The 27,300-nt window shown below is 33.8% G+C and overlaps 1 protein-coding gene across 3 annotated transcripts in view; it reads right to left on the reverse strand.

Annotated features, from left to right (window-relative positions):
- Positions 1-5,824: 5,824 nt before the first annotated feature.
- LOC110613074 overlaps positions 5,825-27,300 on the reverse strand; it is a 44,534-nt gene continuing 23,058 nt past the window's right edge. For all 3 annotated transcript variants that reach the window (XM_043956084.1, XM_021754004.2, XM_021754005.2), the window contains 14 exons: positions 23,758-23,906; positions 22,525-22,668; positions 22,330-22,437; positions 21,846-21,956; positions 20,149-20,256; positions 19,945-20,055; positions 17,130-17,308; positions 15,064-15,535; positions 14,747-14,854; positions 14,123-14,181; positions 9,162-9,546; positions 6,692-8,227; positions 6,286-6,493; positions 5,825-6,181 (listed from right to left, as the gene is read on the reverse strand). In XM_043956084.1, coding sequence (XP_043812019.1) covers positions 6,081-6,181; positions 6,286-6,493; positions 6,692-8,227; positions 9,162-9,546; positions 14,123-14,181; positions 14,747-14,854; positions 15,064-15,535; positions 17,130-17,308; positions 19,945-20,055; positions 20,149-20,256; positions 21,846-21,956; positions 22,330-22,437; positions 22,525-22,668; positions 23,758-23,906 — 3,779 coding nt within the window. In that variant the 3' untranslated portion in view covers positions 5,825-6,080. The remainder of the gene's footprint in view (positions 6,182-6,285; positions 6,494-6,691; positions 8,228-9,161; positions 9,547-14,122; positions 14,182-14,746; positions 14,855-15,063; positions 15,536-17,129; positions 17,309-19,944; positions 20,056-20,148; positions 20,257-21,845; positions 21,957-22,329; positions 22,438-22,524; positions 22,669-23,757; positions 23,907-27,300) is intronic.

The following is a 27,300-nucleotide window of genomic DNA, read 5'->3' on the forward strand; positions in this document are numbered from 1 at the left end:
GTCTCATATGACACCCCAAAATAAATACATGGAAAGGAACTACAACAAATTGTCTCGGCCCTTATCTTCCTAATAATTCCTATTAATTTATCTCATTATTGTTTCCTAGAAACTCCAATGTTGAAAAATTACAGTTTTGGTCCCTGAAAACTCTATGACCCTGACACTCCCCCACTTAAACGGTCGACGTCCTCGTTGACTGAGTTTGTTGAGGTTCTTCAATCTTCGAGTCCGACGCTCTTAGGCTTGCTCGCAGTGGGATCTGATCCCAGTCCTAGTTGATTAAATTGTTGGACAGCCTTACTCCTTTTATATGAAATCATTCAGTTCTTGATATCTCTGTGAATTGCTAGTTCTTTATGATGAAACTACAAAAGCTCTATCTTCTGATGGTAAATGTTCTGCCCTTGATTCCTTAGTCTACTGCAAATGGTGTGAGAAATTGTTACTTTACTCCTTTGCACGAACTTATTGCTTGAACTCATTGATCACTGATTCTTTTCTCCTAAACATGTCTCGCCATTATTTGTTTTTAATTGTCGACCCACTCTTCGCCTCAAAAGCACGACCTCATCGTGCAACAAATCTATCAACCTGCATACACTTATACCACACGACATCGTGATTAACCTATAATAGTCTCATAAGAAAGATTAGTACTAACCACGTCAGATTTAAATACGAATTAGTATAGCAAGTTATCTAGAATACAATCCATTATAAATCAACAGGTGTGCCAACAGCACTTAGGCCACTGGGACTTGAACTGCCTTTACCCATCCCCTTGACATAACATCACGTTATTCCACTTGTAGCGAAGCTCAGCGAATACTCCTAAGAAATCGGTGTCCCCATTATCAAAAGAGTTTGCTCAACACTCTCTTTCTCTTTTATACGTCTTACGATCCTCCCCTTCATAAACTCTGGTATTATGCTCACTTTATCTCCTTTTTCTCTCCCTGAGAATGTAGTTTATGCAAATGCCTACAAAATGACACACATTACACACCAAATAACCACGAACACTGAAAAGTGCCCTTTTCTTGTTGAACCCTATGAGCCACAGAAATCTACTCAAAACAACTATTAAGATTGACTATACATGAAGCAATTAATATCATCATTATGATTCGACACTAAGAAATTACTAGAAGATACTCCCTTTATTATACCGCTTTCATCATAGCTCCCAACATCGACTCCCCTCCCCAACTTGCCTCAAGCAACCTGTGCTTCTCGACCTATCTCGGTCCTCCTCCACGTTGATCCACTTGTGAGAACTTTTATTTGGCCATGAGGTCTCTTTCCTGCTCAACAACAAAGGTATGACTAAATTTGTCCTTTTAATTATACATTATTTTCCAATCTCTTTTAAGGAAGCTATAGCCTATATGTTCACAATATCTGTTAGCACCAACTTGTCAAGTCCCACATTACGAGGAACCTGACTCAATAATACACAAAATATCTCAAAATAAATGAATAACTAAATAAAGTAAGATAAAGAATGATATCAGGAAACACAAAAAAAAAAAATTATACTCATCTAATGTGAGAGGGTTCCTTCTCGTTAAATTCTCTTCTCTGGTACTGAATTATCATTAAGGATCTCCATCTCTCATCATTGCCTTAAGCCCCACACTCCTTTGACTAATTCAATAGTCCTCACTTTTGTCAATTTTCGCTTATACTCTTTTTTGTCGTAGGACGAGTGAATTATTTATTTTCACAACACTGTTGCTCCCAATGGCATTTGATACAACTCTCGCCTAATGTTACCCTATATTCCTCTTAGTTATCCTATCAAAATGTTTACTTATCTCAAAGAGAATGAACATGTGCTCGACAACCATAGTTGGTTGGCACGTATCAAACATTGTTTCCTACTCTTGTAATTGTTATTTTTCTTTTTTTTTTTTATCCCCTCTGGACCCCATCTATTCCACTCTTCGACTCATTTTCATCATTGCGAAACTTAGTCTTGGTTTCCTTTTCCCATTTTTCTTTCTCTTTAGGGTATGCCTTTCCTATTTTGATGCTCGTTTTCTGTATTCTTGTAAAGGATATGTTTTGAGAGATGAGGCAACTACCACCTTTGATCTATTACTATCTCATCCCTACCAGTGTTTCATATGGATCTCTCAAAACTTTTCCCTCTGCACTAACCATGTTGCACAACATAGCAAGAGTTATAGGCATGCTGCACAACATAGCAAGAGTTATAGGAGCAATAGCTTGCTTACTAGTTACGCACCAGGATCAAATAATTCATAAAAGAATATCAAAACAGTTGATAACCATTGTACTCATTTCCCGTAATTACCACATTTATTTATTTATTTTTTCCACTTACGCACAGATAGACAATACTCCATCGAATGCTACTTTTTGTTGAATTTACTCTTGCACCCCCTCGCGCTGGATAGCCACTAGTTTCTTCTTCATTACTCTCGATTACCTCTCCTTTATCAAGGAACAATTATTGGTCAAACAGAAATAACTTGTGTCGTTTTGGGAGACGCCACATCTATTAACGTCTTGGGTTCACTACAAGGAGAAATTGTGAAGTCCATCTTGCTTTTCGATGTCCTTGATTAAGCGAGTTTGTCAAAGGACATGCTCATCTTAATCCCTGCACTCAAGTTTTCTGCTTTATCTTTATTTCCTCATATCATCCACTTCAGTTTTAGCCATGATTCTAACAATTGTGGAAACAGTCTACGAATCTTGTATCTGTGCCCGCTTTGTAGCATCAACTCTAATACACCTGACATTGGCAATGATATGTTGTTTTATACTAGCTCCGATTCTCATTTCTTCTCTTAGAGTCCTCAAGGAGACTTTAAAGATCTTCTCCTCTATCCCATGTCCCTTATTTGACACAACACTCGTAGAATATTCCCATCATGCTTGATCCCTTCACGCAACAATACTACCTCAGGTGGAGAGGAACAAGAAAGTACAAACAACCTGGAGTTGACAACTCTAGGATTTATACCTTATGTTCCCTCCTCCCTTACTCACCAAGCCCTTCGAGACCTTCGAAGCATTTCCGCACAAGCAATTTGTAGAATAATATGGCTTTCTTCATAGAGAACACTTCATACTGCTTAGTTATGCTACTTCTATGTCATCTTGTTTACAACATTTCAGACCGCTCCCCCACTTACTGCCTTAGCCCATCTTCTTAGGCAGCTATCAATCAGATACCGGAGTTGAACATCTCTTTAACTCCTTGGTAATAGAATCAACTCAATCTTGATCACCCTTTTCTCTACACCATATTCTCCAAGTTTTGACCTTATTCAGGACGATTTTAAGCTTAGTCATGTCTCTTGAATTTGTTGTCACAATCCGCTTACTCTATTAGAATCAAGTGCCACATTCTTTTGTGTCAGCCCCAGATGCTGAACAGCTCCTTTATGTACGTTCCTTATGAATTGGAGTTTACCAACTCTCTTGAATAACAAGTGTTACATTCCTATAGTAAAATTGAAGCTTATCATTTCATATCCCTTTTCTCATGTGTATTGTGAACATACTCTATCCATAGGACTTTACACTTTCCTTCTTTGAATAAATTTAGCTTTATAGTTCGATCACATAAATGTTGTTCTTTGTATATCTGCATAGTCACAATTCCCAATAACATTAATAAATAAGTTCATACTAAAGAGAAAATTATTTACCTCCATCCCACGACAACGATTAAGGTTCTAGGATTCCACCCTTGCCTACTTCATAGGCATTAGTTCGTAATTCACGCCATTGATAAGTATTCCGCTGGTTCACTTCTGGAGTATTGCTCATAGTCTATGTTATGTCATATTTAATATTCTTGCACCATTCCTGCAAGAAAAAAACACATGAAAGGCATATGCCTCAATTCTGTCTCAGGAGGCCTCTTGCCTCAATTCTGAGTGGAATAGTCTCGGGATTCTCAAATGGCCTCAAGCTCTATTGGCTTATCCTCCCCCTTATAACTATACCATGAGGTCATTACTTCCTCTCCAAGGGCCACTAAAAGGGAGTATGTAGCACCTAGTCATTACCCTCTCTCCATAAGACATTCTCAATGGATTGTGCAGTACTGAGTCATTACCTTTCTCCCAATGGTGTCCCTAGTGGAGCGTGCAGCACCTCTAGTTAATATGGCCGATCTAGCCTGAAGGCTCTCGCTTTTGTCTTCCTTACCTCACAACGTGCTACTACTCCTCATAGTTTCATAATTAGGAGGTCACTGCCTCCTCCTTTCATCACTTTACACTCAAGATCACCCCACCAGGTGTCATTCGCATGGAAGAGGTTTTGGGAGGCCTCAATCTCCCGACAATTTGGCTATCATAGCCAACAACGTTCATTTTTCCCTCTGTAGTGCCTCAAGGTACTTCTAACCAGAATCAATCTCCAACGCCTTCCCCTCTTAGTTGGCATAGGCATCCAACCAGGCAGCACGATTCTCACCCTTCTCTCAAGGGCCTTCCTGCGTGTGCCAAACTTTGTCATTCCCTTATATTGCTTGTAGATCTTCCTTTGCTCTGATACCAATTGTCACGGTTTCAGATTTTAGCAGTCGCCTGAAACCATGCGGTACTTGACTTGAACACCTTCAAACCAAGTTAGCCTTAAAAATCGCCCGATACGCTGTGAACATGATTTCCCTAATTAGTCAAGGTTATATAAGCAAACACCGAAACCAACAGGCAGCATTCCATTAGAAGCCTCATAGTAGGCACAAAAGAAAAGAATTGAACATTAAAATTCATGATCAGGCTACTTATTTTATTCCAGGGGCAAAATAGTAATTATACATTATTATCGACGCAATGATTCTCACCTCCCTTGTAGACAGGGGGGACAGTCTACAAGGAGTGAAGGCACACTTGAGTCTATAAGGAGTGAAGGCACACTTGGGATCTCCGTAGGCCTACAGTAGTCAACTGGGCCCAGCCCCAGCTGGTGGCCAACTAGTCACTCCCCCTAAAGAGCCTTAGGAACAACTTGATTTGTGGTAGAAGGAGAAATCAACATGTCTCATATGACACCTCCAAAATAAATACAAGAAAAGGAATTTCAACAAATTGTCTCGGCTCTTATCTTCCTAATAATTCCTACTAATTTATCCCATTATTGTTTCCTAGGAACTCCAATGTTGAAAAATTACAATTTTGATCCCTGAAAACTCTGTAACCCTGAGACAAAGGAAAGATCTAAAAATCTTAAGCGTTACAGTTTTGATCCCTGAAAACTCTATGACCCTGACACAAAGGAAAGATCTAAAAATCTTAGGCGTTAGAATCACAACCACCAAATCTCCAAATTCAACGTCTGAAACCTCGTCAAAGATCCTAGTACCTTTCAAATCCAAACCAACTCAACGACATTAACAAAAATTTAAGTTCCAAAAAACCAGCACCTAAAGACCAAGGCCCATTATACTTCAAATGGGACCAAACCTCCACTCTGTGCCTCAAACCAAAGGCCCAAGTGAGCCATTTACTTGGGAGTTGCAGGCATGGCCACTCCAGTCTTCTCCCAGTTTGTAGCTTAACATTTCCGTCCATATATACTGGAGCATTACTATTTACTGGTTTCAGCTGACAAGTATGATTAGCCAAATTTGCCATGCTAGAACCTTAAATCTCTTATAGCACAATTTGCAACCTCAAATCTCTTTTTCGTGAAATAATGAATAAATAAAAGAATCAAGTGAAAAACGCATTCAAAATTTAAAACCTGAATGAACCAAAGCACTTTGGTTCTTCATGTTCAAATCAATTAAAACAAGAATAAATAAGAGCAGCACACACGAAAAAATATCAGATACAAAAAACAATTAATTTATTTCCCGCTGATGATGACAATAATGGCCACCTCCAGATATACATTCCCTCTTTCCTTGGTGAGCACGTGCCAGTTACCAATGGGAAAAACCGACCTCCTTTCAATCACGAAAGGAATGGATGAAAATGCCAAAATATTCAAGGCTACAAAAAATTGAAGACATGTATGTCTACATGGATTTTCACTCTTTCTGAAGCTCTTACTGCAGGTAGTATGCCAATGTCCACTAAAGTATTTCAAGCCAATCCTTCAGTTTGCAACAATCCGGGATAGAGCATAGATATTGTCTGTTTCAAGGATTTTACTGATGCTTTTAAGAAAATTTGCCCCTCCATTGCTACAAAAGCAAACAAAATCAGAGAGTTATTAACTTATTACACTGCAGAAAATTGAAAAAGACATAGATGATTGCTAGCAGGAGCAGGTTGAAAAGGGATTTACCTTTTAACAGCAATTTGACTTCCTTTGAGAAATCCTCCACGCGCCCTAATACTGGTCTTATTCCACAAATCTGCAGAACACATAACTCTAAATATAGTGCCATATCCAGCATTTGAAGCATTAAGAGACAGACTGACTGGATTTCTGGATCAATTTGCTTCGATTTGTTTGCATTACACAGTTCAGAAACAATAGCAATTGCTTGATCCTGCATATTCCAGAAAAATAGTTAGTCAACAGACATCAGAGAAAGAAAAAAAGAAACTATTGCTCATCTGTTATGGGAGTTAGAGAAAGTAAAAAACAACCAAATACTAGGCAATCAATCCTTGACTTTGAATTGTCCCAAATTTTCAGTGACTCCTAATTCAGATAATTGAACGAGCAGAAGAAATACTGATATTACCTGCAAGCCATGTAATATCTCGGGCATTGGAAGCTCAGGAATGTGGGCAAGATCAATAAATCCCACTTCATCCGACCTCCTAAGAGCACCCTCTGCTTCTAAACAGAGAAATTCCAATAGAAGAAATGCAATTCTATATATCTGCAAGGCAACTATGTCTGAGAAATATGTTGGAGAAACAGTATTTGTAGTTTCAGTTGATTGGCTCTTGATTACAAGAGCAGTACCGGTGACTGAGACAGTGGAAAGTTTGGGCCTTGATGCACAACAAATAGGTGAAAGCGCAAACCATCCATTGCTGATATTTAAAAAGGTTGGCTTCTTGCAGCAATCAAATTCATCTTTGAAGATAGGAGGACAGAAAAGAGGGGCAGTTCTGCTGGGAGATTCTCCAAGACGATGAATTCCTCGGCTAATAAAGGCCAATAGATGGACACTTTTCTCCCGCAACTGTGAATCCATTTCTTTCATGGCCTTAACCCACAAATTCCGATGGTTTGCTAGAGTGCACATAAACAAGAGGGTATGCTCGGTTTCCTTGAGAGCACTCAAAGAAGTTTGTGTCCTTTGTGCTCGCAGTCTTTTCTTGTCATGATTATCAGATGGAAACTCAGGTGCATCAAGATAATAAGAAATCAAATGAGCTTTCTCTGAAAAGAAATAAGGTATTACATTGTCCATTAGATCGGAGTAGTAAGAGTCTCCCAAAGAATGAATCACAGCTGTGACCACAGCCAAGCCAAGACCCCAAATGTGTTGTGGCTTTTCTTCTTTCTCAGATGGCTTTGTAAAGCTATCGTTATTAACAACAGTTGTGGAAGGCCTACCACCTAGTAGGTTGTCAAACAATGCCCTAAGAGATGAGAAAAAACCAGCATTAAGAAGCATCTCAGCGCCTCCTCTTACCTGTGCTAAAGTCAAGAGGAGCTTCAATGCTACTGGAATTGATGCAAAAGAATCATCTTGAAGCTTTAGAATGACATGCTGCAACTGGAGATGTGTCCGTATGACAGGGAACCAAGTACCAGGCGCCAAAAAACTTCTTAGTATAAAGTCAATGATAGTCAAGGACAGGCCACTATGTTCAGCAGTATTAATACAATTACATAAAATAGGCAATAGTCCAAGGCAAACGTTGGAAATCTCAGCAAAGCCTTCAGACTCCTTGTCTGGAGTTTTACTGCACTCCACTGCAAAGAGAAGCAGCATAAGCAAGACCTTCAATGTTTTGTTACGCCCATTAATGGATGAACGGAGGCCAGTCAGTATTTTTAGGCCAGAACCTGAGGTTTTCAAAACTAGTATACAAGCAGATAAAGACAAGTTGCCTTGGGCTGATCTTACGAGATGGAGAAGCAATTCTGCTTGTGCAGAAAGGAAATCAAGAATCTCTTCAGAGGCATAAAGAACTGCAGTCAATGATTGAACTGTGACATGAAAATGTTGGCATATTTTATCAATGCATGAGAAGCAGAGTTGACGGGGAATCTTTCCTCCAACTATAGCCTTTTTCACCATAGCCTTTTTCTCTGGCAACTTCACACAAATAGAGTTGAATCATTTTAACAAGAGGGGAAATACAAAAAAATGATCTAAAGTATATAGAAATAGATGAATATTAATCTAAATTATGAAAAATATACAAATCGATATATCCCATCCCATCCCATCCAGCACACCTGGCACCCCTAATAGTAATAACAATAAACAAGAATAGAAAGGAAAAAGGATAAAAGAAAAGGGTTAATTGGTAAACTGTGCCCTTGATCTTGATAAAAAGGCTAAACATCTGATAGGCAGGCGCACCATGTTTATATTCAATAGCTAGAGCTTAAAGCCAATATTTCATCTATTATTAAACACAGTGCTTCTGATGCTTATGAAGAAAGAAAATGTAAAGATCAAAGGATAACATATATTCTGAAAGAAAGAATGTAGTAAGCTAACATCAGTCATGGGTCACTTCTTCACAACCTGTTGGAAGAATAACAGGCGGATGCTCTAAGCCAAACCAAGAAATGGGTCAAATAATACCAGCTGCAATTTTGAAAGGTAGTCAAGTTCTACTTTAAAAAAACTGGCAGTCATACACCCCAATTTCCCCCACACCTGGTGCCTAACCTTGAACAGAATGCTCAAGACACATAATTAAAACATTGTACTCTTAACCATTCTCAAAGGACATGATCATGATATTGCACTCAACTATAAGGAAGTTAACTTCAAAGACACCAATAAAAAATAAATATACAGGAGTTAAACAAATAATTTAGAAAAAAAAATCCCCCCAAACCTTTGATTATAGTTAACCACAAAATAATAGTTTTAACAAACATATGATAACAATTCTTTATTCAGTTTACAGCTCAACGGTTTTCCATGTCAAAACTGTAACAAACCAACCTTGTAGATCTTAATGGTGCAAAAAATTTGGCAATGCAACGAAAACTAACAAAAATTGCATACTTACATTATCTTCATACAAAGTCAACACAGTTATCAAGGCTTTCAGAGCAGAAAACTTTGAAGTTGAAAGTAAAACCATTGAATTCACTTGCTGCATGCAATCCAACATTGTTTCCGCAATTGTTTTAGATTCTTTCCACTCAGTATAATCCCACATATGTAGTCCCAAATCTGTTTGTATATGATTGAGATCATACAAGTAGATGCTTTTGGCATGCACAAAATATTCATCATTGTACTTTTGTTGGTATGTCTGCAAACATTTTGATTCAATCAGACATAGAGAGAGTTCTTTGAATGGCCCAGGACCAATTTCACGGCCTCCGAGCTCCCCTTGCAGATGATAATAAAGATCATTGAGAATTAGACTTTCTAGCTCCTTTCCCTCACTGAAAGTTAAAAATCAGAAAAATAAAAATCAAACACAACATAAACATTTTCGGGACATAAAAAGAAGCCAAGCATATTAGACACATACAAGCAAACAAACCAAGAAAGCCACTTATAATGAAGTTATTTATTTTACTTTTTTTTTTTTTTGAGAAAAATCAAGCAAATAAACCTACCTCCACTTTTCTTCATGTTATTTCAAAAATAGTTACTTTACTCTTTACAACAATATTTGAAGAGTTAGAACAGAGAGAAGGATGGTTGGAGTAAATTATCTTGATTATTATGTCAAGCCTTTTGGGAGATAAATATGGTTTTACATAAATCCTAATTAGGAATACGATTACAAGCACTATACAGGCATATTATATTACTCTGCCTTATTAAGAATAATTTCCTCATCTAAGGCACAACTAAAGGGTATCTTAACATTATTACTGAAAAGTGTATATTTTAGGAATTAAAGAATTTTGTAAAACAAAATAATAAAACCTCCATGAGCAAAGATTTAGCGCATCCATATTCCATAAAGCTCTGATAAGTAGGAGCTTCAGGAGAGCAATAGTTAAAAAAACAGATAATAATATAGTAAAAATAAAGACTTTCAGTTTCTTTGTTCAGCTTATCCTATTTTTTGACTGATACTTTGATAGCTTTTTGTCAAATCCCATATTCCATGGATATGCACAGTTCTATCGATAATAATATGTTCAGTTTTGGTTCTGGTATGGTTCTAGTTAAAAACCAAAGTCGAAACCAAACTTCGGTTCTTTGGTTTTTTTAAAACCAAACTTGGAACCAAATTTTGATTCCAGTTTCGATTCAATTCTAAATAATTTTGATACGATTTCGGTTCAGTTCCAATTCTTATTTAAGATCTTTTCAACTTTAATTTTAGTTGTAATTTTGGTTCAAAATCTTAATTATTGCATATAAAATTACAATATTCTTATATTCATTTTTAAAAAGTAAATAATTTTAATAACAAAATAAAAATATTAACATTTAAACAATAATAATATTAATATTAAAAATAAATTATAAATAATTCTAAAATTGAATATCATTTTATTTTATATATAGTTATTAATTATATAAGTTTTAATTAAAAGATACATGAGTAATTAATATATAAAAGTACATTATATAACTAACATGTGATTCACTCTAGTGTTATAAAGGTGCCGGAAAGGCACCAGGTAGGCAAGTAACAGGGCCTTTTTTCTATTTTAAGTTGAAAATGTGTTTTCAGTGAAAAAAACCCTAGTCTTTTATTCTAGCAGCCGTCCAACAAAAGTCAGCAACTCTTCATGGCCTCTCAAAGTTTCTCCCATGACACAGGTATGTTTCCTGTTCTCTCTCCTTATTCCCTCTTTCTTTTCTTCTCTTCTCTTCACTCCCTTTTTTTTCTTCTCCTCTTCTTCTCCATAACCTCTCTACACACAGCCTGATTCAGAATTTCTTTTTCCTAACAGCAACTCCCTCTCTCCTCTTCAACTTCAAGATTCAACTCTCCTTTTCGTAAAAGGTATGTTCTCTTCTCTCCTCCTCTCTTTCTTTTATTCTTCTATCCCTCTCAATGATGTTGTCATGTTCTACCAGTAATAACTTTTTTTTGTTCTAACAACAACCTCTCCCTCTCCTCTTCAACATCAAGTTGACTCGGGTAAAGTTGTTATGAATCAAGGTCAGTTGCAAAATTAACTCCAATTCAAACTTCATCAATCCAAGGGTCAAGTTCAAAGAAAGTTTCATTCTCTTCAAGAATAGTTGATGATGATGATGCAGCAGAGTAAGAATTTGTAATGGTTGCTTGTGAAAATGATGATTTTGGAGACCTTGATGCTGATGATGAGTAGTTTTATATATAATGAAGATTTTAGGAACATTATTTATAAATTATGTTCTGCATTTACTACTTAACTTAATTGACACTTACTGTAATTTTATTTTATATTTAGAACTTTTGAAATGAGTTGTTTTATTCAATAATTTTATTGTTATTTACATATTTGGTTGCTCATGCTTCTTACGCTTTACGGTTTCAATTTTATTTTATACTTAGCTGGAATTGCAAGTATGCACTACTTTTGCACTTCACTTATATTAGTGCAAATAGCATACATTTCTTCTTTTTTTTTTTACAGTTTTTTCCTTAAAAAACTAGCCAAAGTTTGATATTTTTATGTTGCAAGACTATATTTATGTATGCATATATATAAAAATATATAAAAAATTTTAGCTTTGGCGCCTCTTCAAAAAGGCAATCACCTCTTGCCTAAGGCAACAAGGTACCTATTGCTTTAGTGTTGCCTCTCTCCTTAACAATACTGATTCACTCATATAATTTAGAAATATAAAAGAATTTAATGCATTTATGACTTAAATTATTTTAAGCACTATAAAAATAAAAGATAATATTAAATTATATACATTCATACTTAAACATAAGTTATATATCTATATGCAATTATGATTAGACATAAATATGTATATAATTTTATTAAAATTATAAATACATCTAAAAAACAAATTTATAAAATCAGTTCTTTAGTTTGATTTCGGTTTGATTTTTAATAAAGAAATAGAACCAAACGAAAACAGAAAATGTCAATTTAGTTTGGTTCTTACAGCAGCGGTTCTTTTTTGGTATGGTTCTTTGATTTGGTTCAAGAATCCGAAAAATCATGCACAACCCTAGATGATACTAAGGAGATGCTTGAGAATATTTTCTAGGAGACAAAGGCTCATCAAGTACAATTGGAGAAGTCAATTTTGCTGCAGACTTGTAGCTAGTTATAGGCTTATACCATTCAGCACTCTCACTCTGAAGAGGAATACTTTTGTTTGAGTTTTTGCCAAATAGGTTGGAGCCAGAAAGATTTTATGTACAGGTGTTTTATACAAGTTGCCTTTCCCATAAAGTTGAGTTTTAATAGCACCGTTTATCATAGACACACAAAATAATATAAAAATTGAGGGACTAAAGTGTTGTTACTGAACATATTAGGGACGAAAGTATAATGAAAAAGTATTGCATCTTGTACATCAAGGGCTAAAGAGTAGAGAAGGGAAGAAAATATAAATCAGGCCAAACTTCAAAAGGGGTTTACTATTGTTGGAATTGGTAAAGATTCTATACTCCAACTTAAAGGGAGCATTATTGGAAGTTATTCCTATTTATTGTAGGACTTATATCCCTAAATAAGTAAAGAAATTTTATGTTTATATATATCTATTAGTTGGAGAATCCCTTGTTTTTGGTATCATGCCATATATACTTTGGGTTTTCCACTATAAATATGGAAGTTTATGCATTATGAGAATAGAATGCAATTAAATAAAAATGTAGCCCTTTGAGGTTTTGCATCCGTGGATGTAGACTCTTGTAGCCGAACCACTTAGATCTTCTCCTATTATTTTCTTCTTTCTCTTTTATTATTCTAAATTTAACATGGCGCTTCAATACTAAGATTGAAAGCAAAATTAAAGTTAAAATATAACTAATAAAAGCACCGGAACCATATCGAAATTGCTTAAACCAAGCCGAAACCAATACCAAGTTTAATTCAAAGTCTGGTTCCTAAAAATAAAAAGGATGAAAGTATGATTATAATTCCAGTTCTTAGCTAGAATTGTGTTGGAATCAAAACCAAATACTTATATTCCCAAAGTAGTTAAAAGCATAAGGCATAGTCAAGTAGATGTATCACGCCACCGCTTAAAGCACTATAAAAAGTGTTCACTTCATCGAAGAAGTGCAAATTAAAAAAAAAAAAAATTATAATATGCAATGAATAAAACCCTCCCTATAAAATTTGAACCCTTAAGAAATCATCAAACATCTAAAAGTTTTTAGCATTCAAATTCATAAGCATAACCTATGAAATTCTTTAACATAAATAAAGTCTACCGTTCAAGAGAAGTGGCAGCCTAGAGAGCTATTCACTAGATTTTCCATCAAAGTCCATAACACCCTTTAACGTCATTTTTTTAATCATAATACTCTTTAAGAAAATAATTTTTTAAAAAAAAACTCTAAAATCAAGGGCTTCCTTTGCTTTGCACTAAAAATGAGACATGCACTAAAAACAAAAAGCCCTTGCTTCACTAAACGTGCTCTTCCCTGCTTAGCATAAATGCACTTCCCTATTCAATGTTGTACTTCAGCACTTTTTGTGCATTTGACTACATCGGCCTCCCCCTTCTCTGTCATTTTTCCTACTAATTTATCATACTTTTGTATGGGGGTATTTAGCACTTTACGTTAGACATAATCCAACCATTTTAAACTATCCTCTCATTTTACCTCAACATGTGTTACATGCAGCATAAAAGCTTCTGTTAAAACAAGAAAAATATATTTAAGAGCATAACCGGTGGTTGGTTTTCCCTAGAATATAATCAACCAAGATTGATGGACTTTATACATTAACTTTAGGAAGATTACATGTTTATGAGCACTTCAACTAAATAAATCTCATATCCACAATCTCAGTCTAATAGATTCCTTGGTTATGATTGGTACATTTGACAAAAGTTCAAATACAAAGCTAGAACATATATGCACATTACCTGTAACCTCGTTTTGAGTATTGAGCCAACAATTCAGAGAAGGCAGGCTGACACTTCAACTGTTACAAGGGCAAAAAGAAAAAGACAAAATCTGACCTCAACAAAATTGAACAGAAAAGCAGGAAAAACTGAATACAGCAGTTAAAAAGGAATTACAATGAGCTTTCAAAGAGCAAACCAAATGACTCATAATGTAAGTTTATTTTTTCTTCCCTTGAATTGAATAAAAAAAATTTTTCACGTTGCTTTAGCCTCATCAGAACCGGTCATTTTCTGGGATTGGCAGTGCCATTAGGATAAGTTCTGGGCTGTTCGGTTTCTGGCCTCTACTGATAGAACTTGCATTTTTTACCTCATGATATTCCAGTTCATGCTCATTCTTTAGATGTGGTTTAGTTCTTCACACTGATACTCTTATTGGTTCATATGGTCTTGCTACTTGCTAGGTTGAGGTAACATCTTGGACTTTTACGTTTTTTCTTAGCAGGTGTTTCTTAATGAATGTACATTAATATGTATTAGTGACTATCTGATTTATCAGAAAAGAGAAACAATCTGGGTTATCTTTGAACAGTCGGCTTAATGTGAAAATAACAAGTTGGCCATCTAGAGCAAGGAGCATACATCTTCAAAAGTGTCACGGATCTTCTTAAGCAATGATGCAGATAAACTTCCAGTGTTGCCAGTTTCTAACCTCACAATCACATGGACAATGAACATACTTGCAGAAACCTGCAAATTGCAGAGAACAAACTCATTAATGTAGTATCAACAATTACCATTATTTGTTACTAGAGGGAGTTAAGACACCAAGTGGACATAAGAGAATCCAATGAGAATAGAGACAGAATGTAAGTTAACATGATCCTAGATAATGAAACGAGCACAAACACCCATCCTACTCAAAGAAAAAAAGGACGGAAGGAAAGTGAAAAAGATACCTTTGCACGATAAAAAATTTGATCGTCATATTCACAGTAAGTATATGACTTCATTAGGTTCCCCAAAATGGAACTATCACACCAACTCGACAAGATATCTTCCAGCTCAAAATCACTTGCAGATTGCAATTTTTCTGTACCACCCACATTTTCTGTGTTGCCCTTAGAATGAGGAGCTTCTTTTAGAAGCGACTCCGCATGCAACATTTTTTTCTTCAGAAACATCTCATATGCCATTATTTCCAATACAGCAGATTGACAGCAATATTTGTATACCAAGCTTTGAGCTTCCACTTTGGTCAAATTTTCAAGCACAGAAGTTTTCAAGCTAGTAACTACTGAAATACAGTTACAGAGTTGCTTCCAAAAGGTTCTAGTGCTTTTCAGATGCTCCAAAACATTAATATACTGAACAGCCCCTTCCCACAATGCCTTTAAGAAATGTAATACACTGAGCAATATGCGGGGATTGCTGGAGAATAAGAGAATTAATGGATAGTAATGTAAAATATAAAAGGTTCAATTATATCAAATAAGAACAAATTCAAAAAATAATATTTTGTAAGATATTGGGAATTCTACAAAATCCATCAATTTTGACTTTTAGACCATAAGTTCTACACTAGCTCTCCAAGACTTCGTTCTTGTATGTTGTTAGAATTGACGAGGTTCTCCTTAAATTAAGAAAGAAAATTACTCCTTAATATAGGGATTTATTATCTCCTTAATTTAAGGGATATATCTCCCTAAATTTAAGGATTTATATTTTGATAATTTCTCAATAAAAATATGCACTATGTATTATGTAAGAGTTGTGGAAATTGAGTAAAGATGTAGCCCTTTTAGTTATTTTTCTCCTCTTCTATTGTTTCCCTTTCCTTTTTCATTTTCTCATAATAAAAATTTCACATGGTGTCAGAGCCATTTAAATTTCTAGCTCTCTTTTATGTTCTTCTTCAGAGTTTAGAGTTGGGCTTGGAGTCCCAACTCACTTTTTCCTTTTCTTCTCCTCATAGTTTTGGACATTCATCTCTATTAGAAAATTCTGGGGGTTTCTCTTGCTTAATCTCCCTTAAAGGTTCTGGGATTATTCTCTCTCCTTCATCATGATTTGGGAGCCAAGGGTTGAAGACCCTACTCTCTTCTTAATTTCTTATCCTTCATCAGAGCAAGGGTTGAAGTCCTCACTCTGTTTCTTTCTCTTTCTAAAGCTGTGGGTTTGAGTACCAAAATCTATTCTCCTTATAGGTTTGAGTCCCTAAACTCTCCTCCTTCTCCCTAAATCTCAATTCTAAAAGTTTGTTCTTTTAACCCAGCTTTCAATGAACACGAGGGAACCTGACCAAGATTGTTGCTGCCTCTTGAAGGTGTTGGTAATCCTGCTTTGTTGTTGGACCCATTGCAATGCTTGAAGGATAATTTTTGGGTCACCTTTATGCTAATGGTTTTACTTGTTTGTGTTACTTAAGGGTTAGTCTTTGGATTCAATAAGAATCTCATCAAAGGGGAGCATTAGAATTCATGAGATTCTTCTCAAATTAAGAAGAAAATTACTCCTTAATTTAGGAATTAATTATCTCCTTAATTTAATTAAGATCTATATTTTGGTAATTTCTCATTATAAATATGCACTAAATATTATGTAAGAATTTTGAAAATTGAGTAAAGATATAGCCTTTTAGTCATTTTCCTTCTCTTCTATTGTTTCCCTTCCCTTCTTTTGTTTCCCTTCCCTTCTTTCTTTTTCTAATAATAAAAATCTAACATATATTTAAGGGGGATTTATGCCTATGAACAAAATCATAAACAAAATGGGAGATCCATTAGTTGATGCATTTTCATATTTGAGAGGATAAGCTTCACTTTTGTCATTTTCTTCTCTCTCTCTCTCTCTTTTCCGAAAGCTTGAGTTCATTTCTTCACATATTTTCACTCTTCCATATAGTTCCTTTCACACAGTTCTAACTTTTATTACCTAATTTAATCTACACCAACTGCCCTAGGTTGCATCAAAATAATAAACTGACTGAAAAAGGAACCACAAATCAAATCCTTGCAAGACAAACCTGTTAATAGAATCACCAGCTTTATCTACATATTGCATAAGTGCATCAAGCAGACTTGATTTCTGGGATCCCAGAGCACCATTGGAAATTTCACTCAATTGTTGCTTCACACCAGCGGTATTACTTGATTGGACTTCACTATCCACTTTCGGAGCTAAAATTGCAAGAAGAAAAGGAGGCTACATAAAGAAACCACCGATAAGCAAACAATATTTGGACAAAACCAAAAAGATAATATTGCAAAGAGAACTTATTTCAACAAAATAAAAGATGATCTATTCATTTCTCAAAAGGAATTGTAATAAATTTACAAGTTCTATATAATTGAAGCACAACTTGGTTCAACTTGGAACTCAAACTTTTATGCAAATACAGGAACACTGGGGCAATCAAGAAAGGTTCCTGAAGTTTCTAGAAACATGCTCCAATCAACCACACCCTCTGCAATAAAAAGCACAATGCCAGATGCATGTGGGGAACACATTCTTACCAAAATAAATGTGTCTGCACATCTGTACCATTTAGAGGAAGATAAAGCTCATTGGATTATTAGTTTTAAAAGTACATTAAATACATTAGAGGCTTATGAGGCATCCGAATATGTAACATGATCATTCATTCTATTATGCATCAAGAACCAAAACAATCACCTCAACCTTAGAGATAGAGGAGCCATTTGTCTTCTCAAGTGAGATGGCTAAGAAGTAAGAACTTCATTCCTTCACCCAGTTTACATTTGCATAAAAACTAGAGGAGGTGGACTATATAGATACTTTTCCGTTGTTTCACCTAGTTTAGATGATGTGCAGAAAAATTAAAGGTGGTGGGCTTTTATATATCCTTTTCCTTCGTTTTATTTAGGGTTAAGAGTCAAATCAACAACTATTTTTTATCCTAAATTAAATTGGCTCAGCTATATGGATCTTTCTTGGCAATTAGCACTGTTAGTCAATATCCAAAACTTGTAAATCCATTTGATACCACTTACCTCTATGTCATCTAAGGTTTCCGCTTTTCCCTCCTTACTCCTTCCCTTACTAACTCATCCCACTTCCAACTAAGGCATTTGTTGCTCTATCAGAGATGACAAACCATCTCACATTCTTACTCCTTTTTAGAGTTACATTAGTGGAGAAACAAACACACACAGTGTGTGTGTGTGTGTATATATATATATATATATATCAAGGAGAGGTCTAATTTTCTTTTGAATTTCTTCTCGTTGGCTAACCAAGAACAACAATTTTGCCTAGTCGTGGTGCCTGGTTAGCAAGCAAGAACAAATTCAAAAGACAATTAGACTTCCTCTCGACCACTCTAATATCCTAATACCAGGTAACTTAATATAAGGGGATGAATAAGTTCAACTTCCTAAGTGAAAATGGAAGAAAGTAGGTTTAGAAATTAGAAAGTCAAACTTCTCGATAATTAGGCCAAATTATTGTGCTTGGTTAGCCAACAAGAACAAATTCAAAAGAAAATTACACCTCCCCTTGACCACTCAATATCCTGAATACCAAGTAACTTAATACAAGGGGATGAATAAGTTCAAATTCCTAAGTGAAAATGGAATAAAATTACTTGAAACTGAAATAATATTCAAAATTTCAAATACTTTCATAAAATAAATTTATATTGATATGATAAGGAAATTCTTGTATTTTCCAATATCATTGCTAGAAAGTCGGAGAATTAACCAAACAAATATTAGTATGCTTAAAAAAACAAATACTAAAAGCAAAACGTCTGACTAAATAACTCCTTCAAAAAATTTTGTTTCGTAGTTCATAATTTCCTAGAAATAGACATGTTTGGGCCTAACAAGATCCAGGGATGATATTCTTACCCTTATTATGATTCCATGGCACCAAAATATCTCAAACTCCATTCTCTCAATGGCTGGAGCTTCTACCTTTACATAAATTATACATTCACTCCTTACGTGGTCCATCCTTGTATGCTGACACATCTATCTTAGCACCATTATTTTTGTCACACAAATCTGATGCAGATGTTTCACTACCTAACAAAATGCCATATATACCATAGCTCATTGAATCGTCATCTTACAAAACTTCCCCTTCAACTTATCCAGTACTTTATAATCATATAAGACTCTTGTTGCACTTCTCCACTTAAACATCCAACTTTCATCTTATCATTGTATCCTCTTTGCTTCAATGAAGCAAAGACGCTCTGTTTTGGCAAAGTATCCATGTCAAAACTGTTGCAACACAAGAAGCATGTGATGCTCTTCTAATACATGTCCATACATGATGAAATTCATGTACTTTTGGTGCAACCTATGGAGACCCCTTTTTCCTTGTCATATTAGTTGCCTTGAACATACTATTGATGCAATATTCTAAACTTCCCTTTTAAAGGATATAGTTCTCAAATTCTTGTCATTGATATATATGATAAGCATATACTACATTCATACATTTCAGTATTGAAAATGAATTAAAATTATTTTTATGTTGTATATGAACACCTTTCCTTTTATCATATAATTCAATTGAAATAATTATAACTTTATATCGGAAATATGATAAAAATATATATTTTATTACTGTGTTGCTTCCATGCCCTGTCCTAATTTTTCTAAGAATAGCCATGTCATATCATAAACATGTCATGTGCCACGCCCATGCTTCACAGTGTTGCTTCCTCCATCTCTTTATAAAATAGAGCCTACATACTTGAAATGTGCGCTTTAGGAACCTTTAAGTCATGCCATTTATGTATACCCAACTTTGTTCACCTTGTTCCCTTGATTAAAACTGAAATACAATAAAACTTTAACTTCACGAACCTGATGGCGAGCTGCAGAATTAAGCAGACTGGCCATAGCAACAAATAGGTCTTCATTCCACTCCATCCGATCAAATAATGCACTTTTCAGAGAATGTCTTATATCTGCTATCTAATTAATAGCGGTTAATCAAGATTCAGCCTAGTAACAACCAGGAAAAACAAAAGGATGTAATGAAATAAAAAGAAAAAGAAAATGCCAAACCTGCTCATCATCCAGACCAAAACACACATTGCTAGCAATATATGGCTGTAAATTATCTGCCATCATCAACAATTTAGATAATACCTTAGCAGCCCCAACCTGTAATGCCTGCATAGAGTAATGTGGAGCTTTTGTTTGATATATGACTAAAAAAATATGCAATAAGAGTAAAATTAATAATAACACATTAGCTTGTGAAATGTGAATTGATTGAACATAAGATAAGATTTCAACCACATAATGTCCTACTTCTAACAAATAAGAATCCTGGCTTTTATTCTACCCCTCATGTTATTGTCTCCAAAACTACCAGGCTTTCTAGAAAATTGCTTCAATCACCAGTGGATTAGTGGATCACTTGAGCTTGCTCAATACCCCCCCAAAACTTGCTAAAACATAAGCAAAACAAGCCCTAGAATGTTAAGTAGAATCAACATAAAATATTTAAAAATATGATTTCATCTTCCAATATTTAAAAACAAGGTTTTCAATTTGGACCGCTCTTAAAAACAAGCAGAGGAAGAGTGTCCCTGTTTACAGATTCAACTAAGATTGAACTTAAATTACATTACAAATTATATAAAATCTACTAAAATTATTATAATTTATTTACATCATAATTAACTAAAAAGCCATAGTATCAGTAAAATTTATAAATATATTATTTAGATTAGTATAGATTAGTATAACAAAACTAAAATGCAATAAAATATTCAGAGAATTATTTTAAATTTTAGAAGTAAATATAGCTAAACTAAAATTTCAAATAACAGAAAATGTTTTTAAATTAGGAGAAAGCATTAATTTAATAAATGCCAATTTTGGATTTATAAAATACAAGGAGAAATAATTAAATGATTTTTCAAGATAAAGTTAAAAGTATAATTTTGATTGAAAATAACAAACTGGATTGGTTAGCCTGATGGAAAGTTGCTTAAAGATTCTTCTTGAGAGTCCACAATTGCAACCCTCCATTGCATAAGCCATTAAAATATACCTTTTTTCAGGGTGATGGGGCAACTTATCAACAGGGGTGATCATTAGGTTGATCTGGTTTGTTCAGTTCAAAATTTGCAAAACCAGAACTTTTTGAATGGAGAACTGAACCAAGCAACTTATAAACCAAACCAAACAGAACCCCTAAAAAAATTGTTTGGTTCATCAATTTTTAATAAAAAGAATATGCACATGTAATATTTATATTTTTATTTATAACTGATCAGATACTTTTTTTATATGAAGGCTTAAAAAATAATAAATAACTGAAAAGCATCAGTATAATTTTGTGTTTTTTGGGTTTAAATCAAATAACGCCCACCCACTACTTATAAAGCAACCATTTCAACATATGCATACAACAGCCAACATTCTTGAATTCAACCTGACAGAATTGGACAATTTAACAGTCTTCTTTTAAAATGGGTTTCAACTATACTAGCCAATGCTCTGGTTCTCTAAATTTCAGGTTGAATCAGTCAAGCCAGTGCATTTCAAGTATGAAAACTATGTTGAAACTACAATAATACAGTTGCAACATATAACCATGCAATAAGAAACTACTGCATGCAAAACTGTATCACTTTCTCATGAATAAAGATTCCACAATAAATCTGCAGAATAAAATGCACCATTTGGGACGCAGAATGATAATGCAATTACAAGGAATCATAACAAAACTAAGCATGCAACTTTCTTACAGAATTGAGAGAATATGATATCAAGGATATAACAGCTGCAACAACAGGAATCGGTTTGGTTGAAGATGACAGCACTGCTTGGTGAAAGACAGGAACACTGGGCGAGATATCCTGGAATCAACACAATACATCATGTAGATGGATTGACAAAGTAATCAGATAAAGGATTTTGTCGCATATTTAACATGAACATATACATTCCAACCATATACAGATAATTAAAAACAATTGGACAAATAAGAAAGCAACTGATCGCCCAAAAGGATCTCCAGCAAAAACTTCAAATTCCTGTCTGATTGATGCTAGATAGGTTAATCTGGTTTTCTTCACTTCAGAGCAGAAACTAAAGGTTTTTTTTGGATTGCTTAAAGTTGCAGCTCAAGAACAGCAGTCATGAGACCTTGATTGATGTGCATATAATGGAAGACAAATACTATTAACTCAAATAATATGATTAGAAGACACGATTAATCCTGAAATGTACCTCAGAAAATTTGGAGATCATGATATACAGAATGTCCAGAGCAGAACTAATAGCAAGCTGAAATCCTTCTATTTCCACTGGTTCAACAAGGCGGCTGACGTAAAGGTTCTGCCAAAAATGTGCCTCCAAACATAAGCAAAAAGATAACAGTGATAGGAAGCCAAGAAAGAAGAAATGGCAAAAATCATGGCTGACCTCTAAGGTTCGTTTAGTTGTACAAACATGTCGAAAGATTACACTGTGGATAGAAGAATCAGAGAGCAAAATATCATGGATAGCCACACCCAATTTGTCTAAAAATGAGATTGATAAGACGCATGTTTTCATCACTTCCAACACCTAACAAATTAAATACATGATTAGAAATTCATTTTTACAACACAAAAAATGAAATGGCAAATAGTCTTACCGGCATTTTCCATCTACCAAATACCAAAGAAAAGCTAGCTTCACTAATTTATTGTTACAGATGCTATTTTCCAAACCCACATGTAAACATTTGGTTAAACCTGATGACCAGAGCAGACAAGAGGAGTGATTCCCAAGAAAGAAAACAAAAATAATAGGTGGTGCCATGATCTGGGAAAAACCAGTTTGAACTTTTCTTTACTTCTTTTTATTCCATTGTTTGTGCATAGTCAAAGAACTTCATCTTAATACCCTTAGCTCCACCAATATTATGTATAAGTTGTTTCATCCAAAAATATAGATACCAAAAGAGGCTATTAACCACAGTAACCCAAATCGTGGTACTCTCGAGTCTTGGTACGGATACATGGTACATGGTATGCTAATGAATGAAATATAGGATATGTAGGGATAGGCTTAACATGCATGCTAATTCAACTAGTGGTATGTGTAGTTGGTGCACCAATTTAATTTAAGGCATGTAAATTATGTTTATGCAATAATACAATGTTTATATAATTAAATATACAAATAGTAGTTGATAATATTTATATTTTCTGAAAATATTTTAAAGTTTAACTAATAAAATAATAATTTATTCTCCCAAGTTAACGTTGCCACCTATTCCACTAACATTTAGATCTACTATCTGTGTCTCACTTAAAAAGCCTTAAAATGTATGTTCTACATTTTATTTTTTCTTTGTTATAGCCCTTCCATCGTTTTATTTCTGGTTGGAACATCTATTTGGTGACTCAAATCGCGTCTTCCAATAATTTGCGATGCAAAAATATTGCATTTCAGTACAAAGAACCTGGAACACGGTTCGCAAGAGGGTTGAGAGAATCCAGCAACTATGCTATTAACAAATAGATTTTCAGGCTGCTAAATCAGGCAGCTACTCACGGAAAATTGACAGAACAAAGCCCCTTGAACAAATTTTGAAGATTTCTTATAAGTTTGTCCATAGTAGGAGAAGACAAAAATGAGAATAAAGAAACAAGAAAGAAAAAAAAATACCTTCAATGTTACTTTCCATCTAACATTCTTCACCTTGTATTTCCAGTACTCATGATTAATGAGAATATACTGCATAGCAAAAATAACTAATGCGAGAACAAGATCATTTTCTAATCTAGTCTCTACCAGCTGCATGGTAAACTCCAGCACTGCAAGGAATAATAATATGCAAGTCAGAAAAAGAGGGAGATAGAGAGAGAGAGAGAGATCCGCTTATGATATTTGAGTGAGCATACAAATAATGTTTGATAGGAACTACAAGTTTGGACCACATAAATTAAAAAATAGCACATAGTAGTATAGTACACCAATTATAAAATAAAGAAAAATGATAAACAAATATGAACCTTATTTTTTTTCAATCTCAGTTGATCCTTTTGTTTTATCAACTATTAGCCTAAACTAATGATATTGGTAACAATTTTAAGGGGAACAGAAATTTAAACACATTCACACTCATAACCTTTTCGCAATCCCATTAAATATAACTAAATCACAATTCCCTTCATTTTTCAAAAAAAAAAAAGATATATCAAAATTTCCCAAGAATTAGTAATAAAAATATTTAATTTTTGAGAAAAGGAAAATAATTTAAGGAAAATAGTTTTTTTCCTATTAGCATTGGAAAGAAATAGAAACCATACTTTTTTGCATAATGTGTATAACTATATAAGCTTTACATGTATACTCCAATTATTGATTGAAAATGTCCTACAAAGGTTTGGACTTTTTGTTATTGAGAACTAAATAAAACCATAAAGAATGATTTGCTAACAGAGACATCATTGTAAATTTATGATTATGTCACCACTCAATCAACCAAGTCTATATAATTAAAGGAAAATGGGTTCCATAGCAAGAGAGGAGATATTTGGGCCCATTTCAAAGATGAGAATTCTTCTCTCCTTTCTTCTATGAAATGCTACATAAGACAACATAGTTAAAAGATTTAATGTCAATGCTTTTGTTATTGAAGACTCATGAAGTGTTGTTGCATCCAAACCATAGATTGATATATTAACTCAGGTACAAAGGTTAAGGCCCTGTTCCGCAATAGTGTTTAGTGGCAGTGTTTAGTGTTTAGATTAAGTCAAATCACTAGTTTTTATTATTTATTGTTTGGTAACTATCTTTTTATAGTAGTGTTTAATGGTTGATCTAGTGAATAGTGAAAAACTACTCTCCCTAACATTTAGTGTTTAGCAACCACTGGTTGTATTCTTTTGATACTTATATACTTTTATTTTTGCAAATTTACAAGTCTAGTCTTTAATATATATAAACCTTCCTTGTTATTACTTTACACTATTCTCTATATTATGCCGTCGGCTTATTACATTCATAATAATATTGTTGATTGTTTGTGGCATGCTAAAAGATGCAACTAATTTATTAATTTCAAAATAATTTGTATTTTTTATCGTTAATTTATTGGAAAAATATTGATTTATCTTAGTTCTTATTTATGTCAATACTTGAGTAATATTCATTCATGTCTTTTATTGTCATTTTGTATTTAACAGCTAATCCAAAAGTTATTTTATACTGAATACTTCTATTTTGAATCACCATATAAACAACTAACTACTAATATCTAATATCTAACGGCTAGTGTAACAACTTACAACTACTAAAACAGCTATCAGCTATTCAAACCGCTAATACGCCGAACAAAGCTTGAGACTTCATAGTCCTATAAACTCTGTTGTTAGAATCTACAATTCTCGATTTGAATCTTACTATTCAAATTAACTTCTCAACAAATCAATTCAAATATATAGAATGAATCTTAAATCTATATGAATCTTACGATTTTCAATTCATATATCCTATACTTTTGAAATTTTTACAATTACACCCTCCGTCCATATCTCCATAAAATGCTACCAAACAATTCAATATTAGCATCCAAAACTGCCAAACTATTAAGAAATTCTATCAATACAAATATCACCTCTTTCAAAACCTTTTCCATAATTGTTTGAAAGACTCATTGAAGTTTACCACTAAAGAAGCTCTAAATGGGAGTAGGAGAGGCCTAGGCCCTTTGCAGCTCTCCAATTTGCTTACACAAAAGGCTTACAGTATCATTAGAGAGAGAGAGAGAGAGGAGTGAGATTTTAGATCAAAACTTCTACCTTGCTTTTGATTCCAGCAAATGATTAGCACCTTAATCATTGTGTGAATATCATGAATACCCATGGCTGTGATTGATAGAGAAGCTTGAATAGAAATTCTTAGCTCAATACAATGTCAGAATTAGAAAAACTGTGTCCTGAATTACAACTACTACTTCAGTCTTTCCAGATCTTCTCTTTTCCTTTTCTGTCTCTCAGCTTTCACTTCAAATCATTTTGCTATTATTGGGTGTTATCATCATGCTCTCATATTCTTGAGCAATTTCAGGATTCATCTCTCTCTCTCTCTCTCTCTCTCTCTCTCTCTCTCTCTAGCTCTGCATGTGATTTGATATTATGATGAGTCAATTCTCGATAGGGAACAAATGCAAGTCATTTCAAGAATTATTTTATTTCATTTTATTAGTTTTTGGCTTCAATTCTTCATGTTTTGTTTGGTTAATGAGAAAGTAAAAGAAAATTCATAAAACATTAATCTAGTTAGGGTTTTTAATTTTAATTTGAGGGTTTTGGATATTGACATGGAATTCGCTATTAGTATTTAATGGATATATGGATGGAGGGTGTGATTGTAAAAATTTCCTTAATATAGGGTATATTAGTTGAAAAAAAAAACTATGCATACAATTGTAAACAAATGCAAAGTTTAGGACTTTTATAGACATTTTCCCTTAATTATTTGATCACATTTAAATGAAAATTTCAGCACATTTATAATGATAACTATTATAAAAAAAAAAAATCCATAGTGTATAATTTATAGGGTTGTGCATGGTGCTTGGGGATCCTGAACCAAACTGAAGAACCGTAATGAATCATACCGTACCATAGCTGAAAAAAAAAATCAATGTTACAAGAACTGAACTATACCAAACTGAACTTTTTTAGCTATTTGATTTTGGTTCTGGTTCCTTGTCAAAAACCGTACCGAAATCGTCGATTTTATATATGTACATATTTTTCAATGATTTTAGTGATATTATGATTCCATTATATAATTTTAATAATATGTTTTATATCCCATACAGTTCCAATATAGTCAAATAAATTATGTTACTAAAATTATATGATAATATTTAAAGAATTCAAATCTTAATTTTACAAATTGTTAAATAATATATAGTAGAAAACCATAAATAAGTAAAAGTATAAACAAAATTGTTACTTGTGGGTTATTTAAGACTTAAACTTAATAAAAGTTATCTCAATGTATATGTATATATGTATACCCTCTCTCTCTAATTATTTTTATATTTAATATAATATAACTATTTTTATAAATTAAATTATTTATATAATTTAAATTTGACTCTTTCTCTTAATTATTAAATAGCTATTAACAATATTATAAAATAACCATATATTCTAATTAATTATTAAAGATTTCCGACAATATGATTTAAAT

This window comes from Manihot esculenta, chromosome 4, assembly GCF_001659605.2.
Source record: "Manihot esculenta cultivar AM560-2 chromosome 4, M.esculenta_v8, whole genome shotgun sequence".
Classification (NCBI taxonomy): Eukaryota; Viridiplantae; Streptophyta; class Magnoliopsida; order Malpighiales; family Euphorbiaceae; genus Manihot; species Manihot esculenta.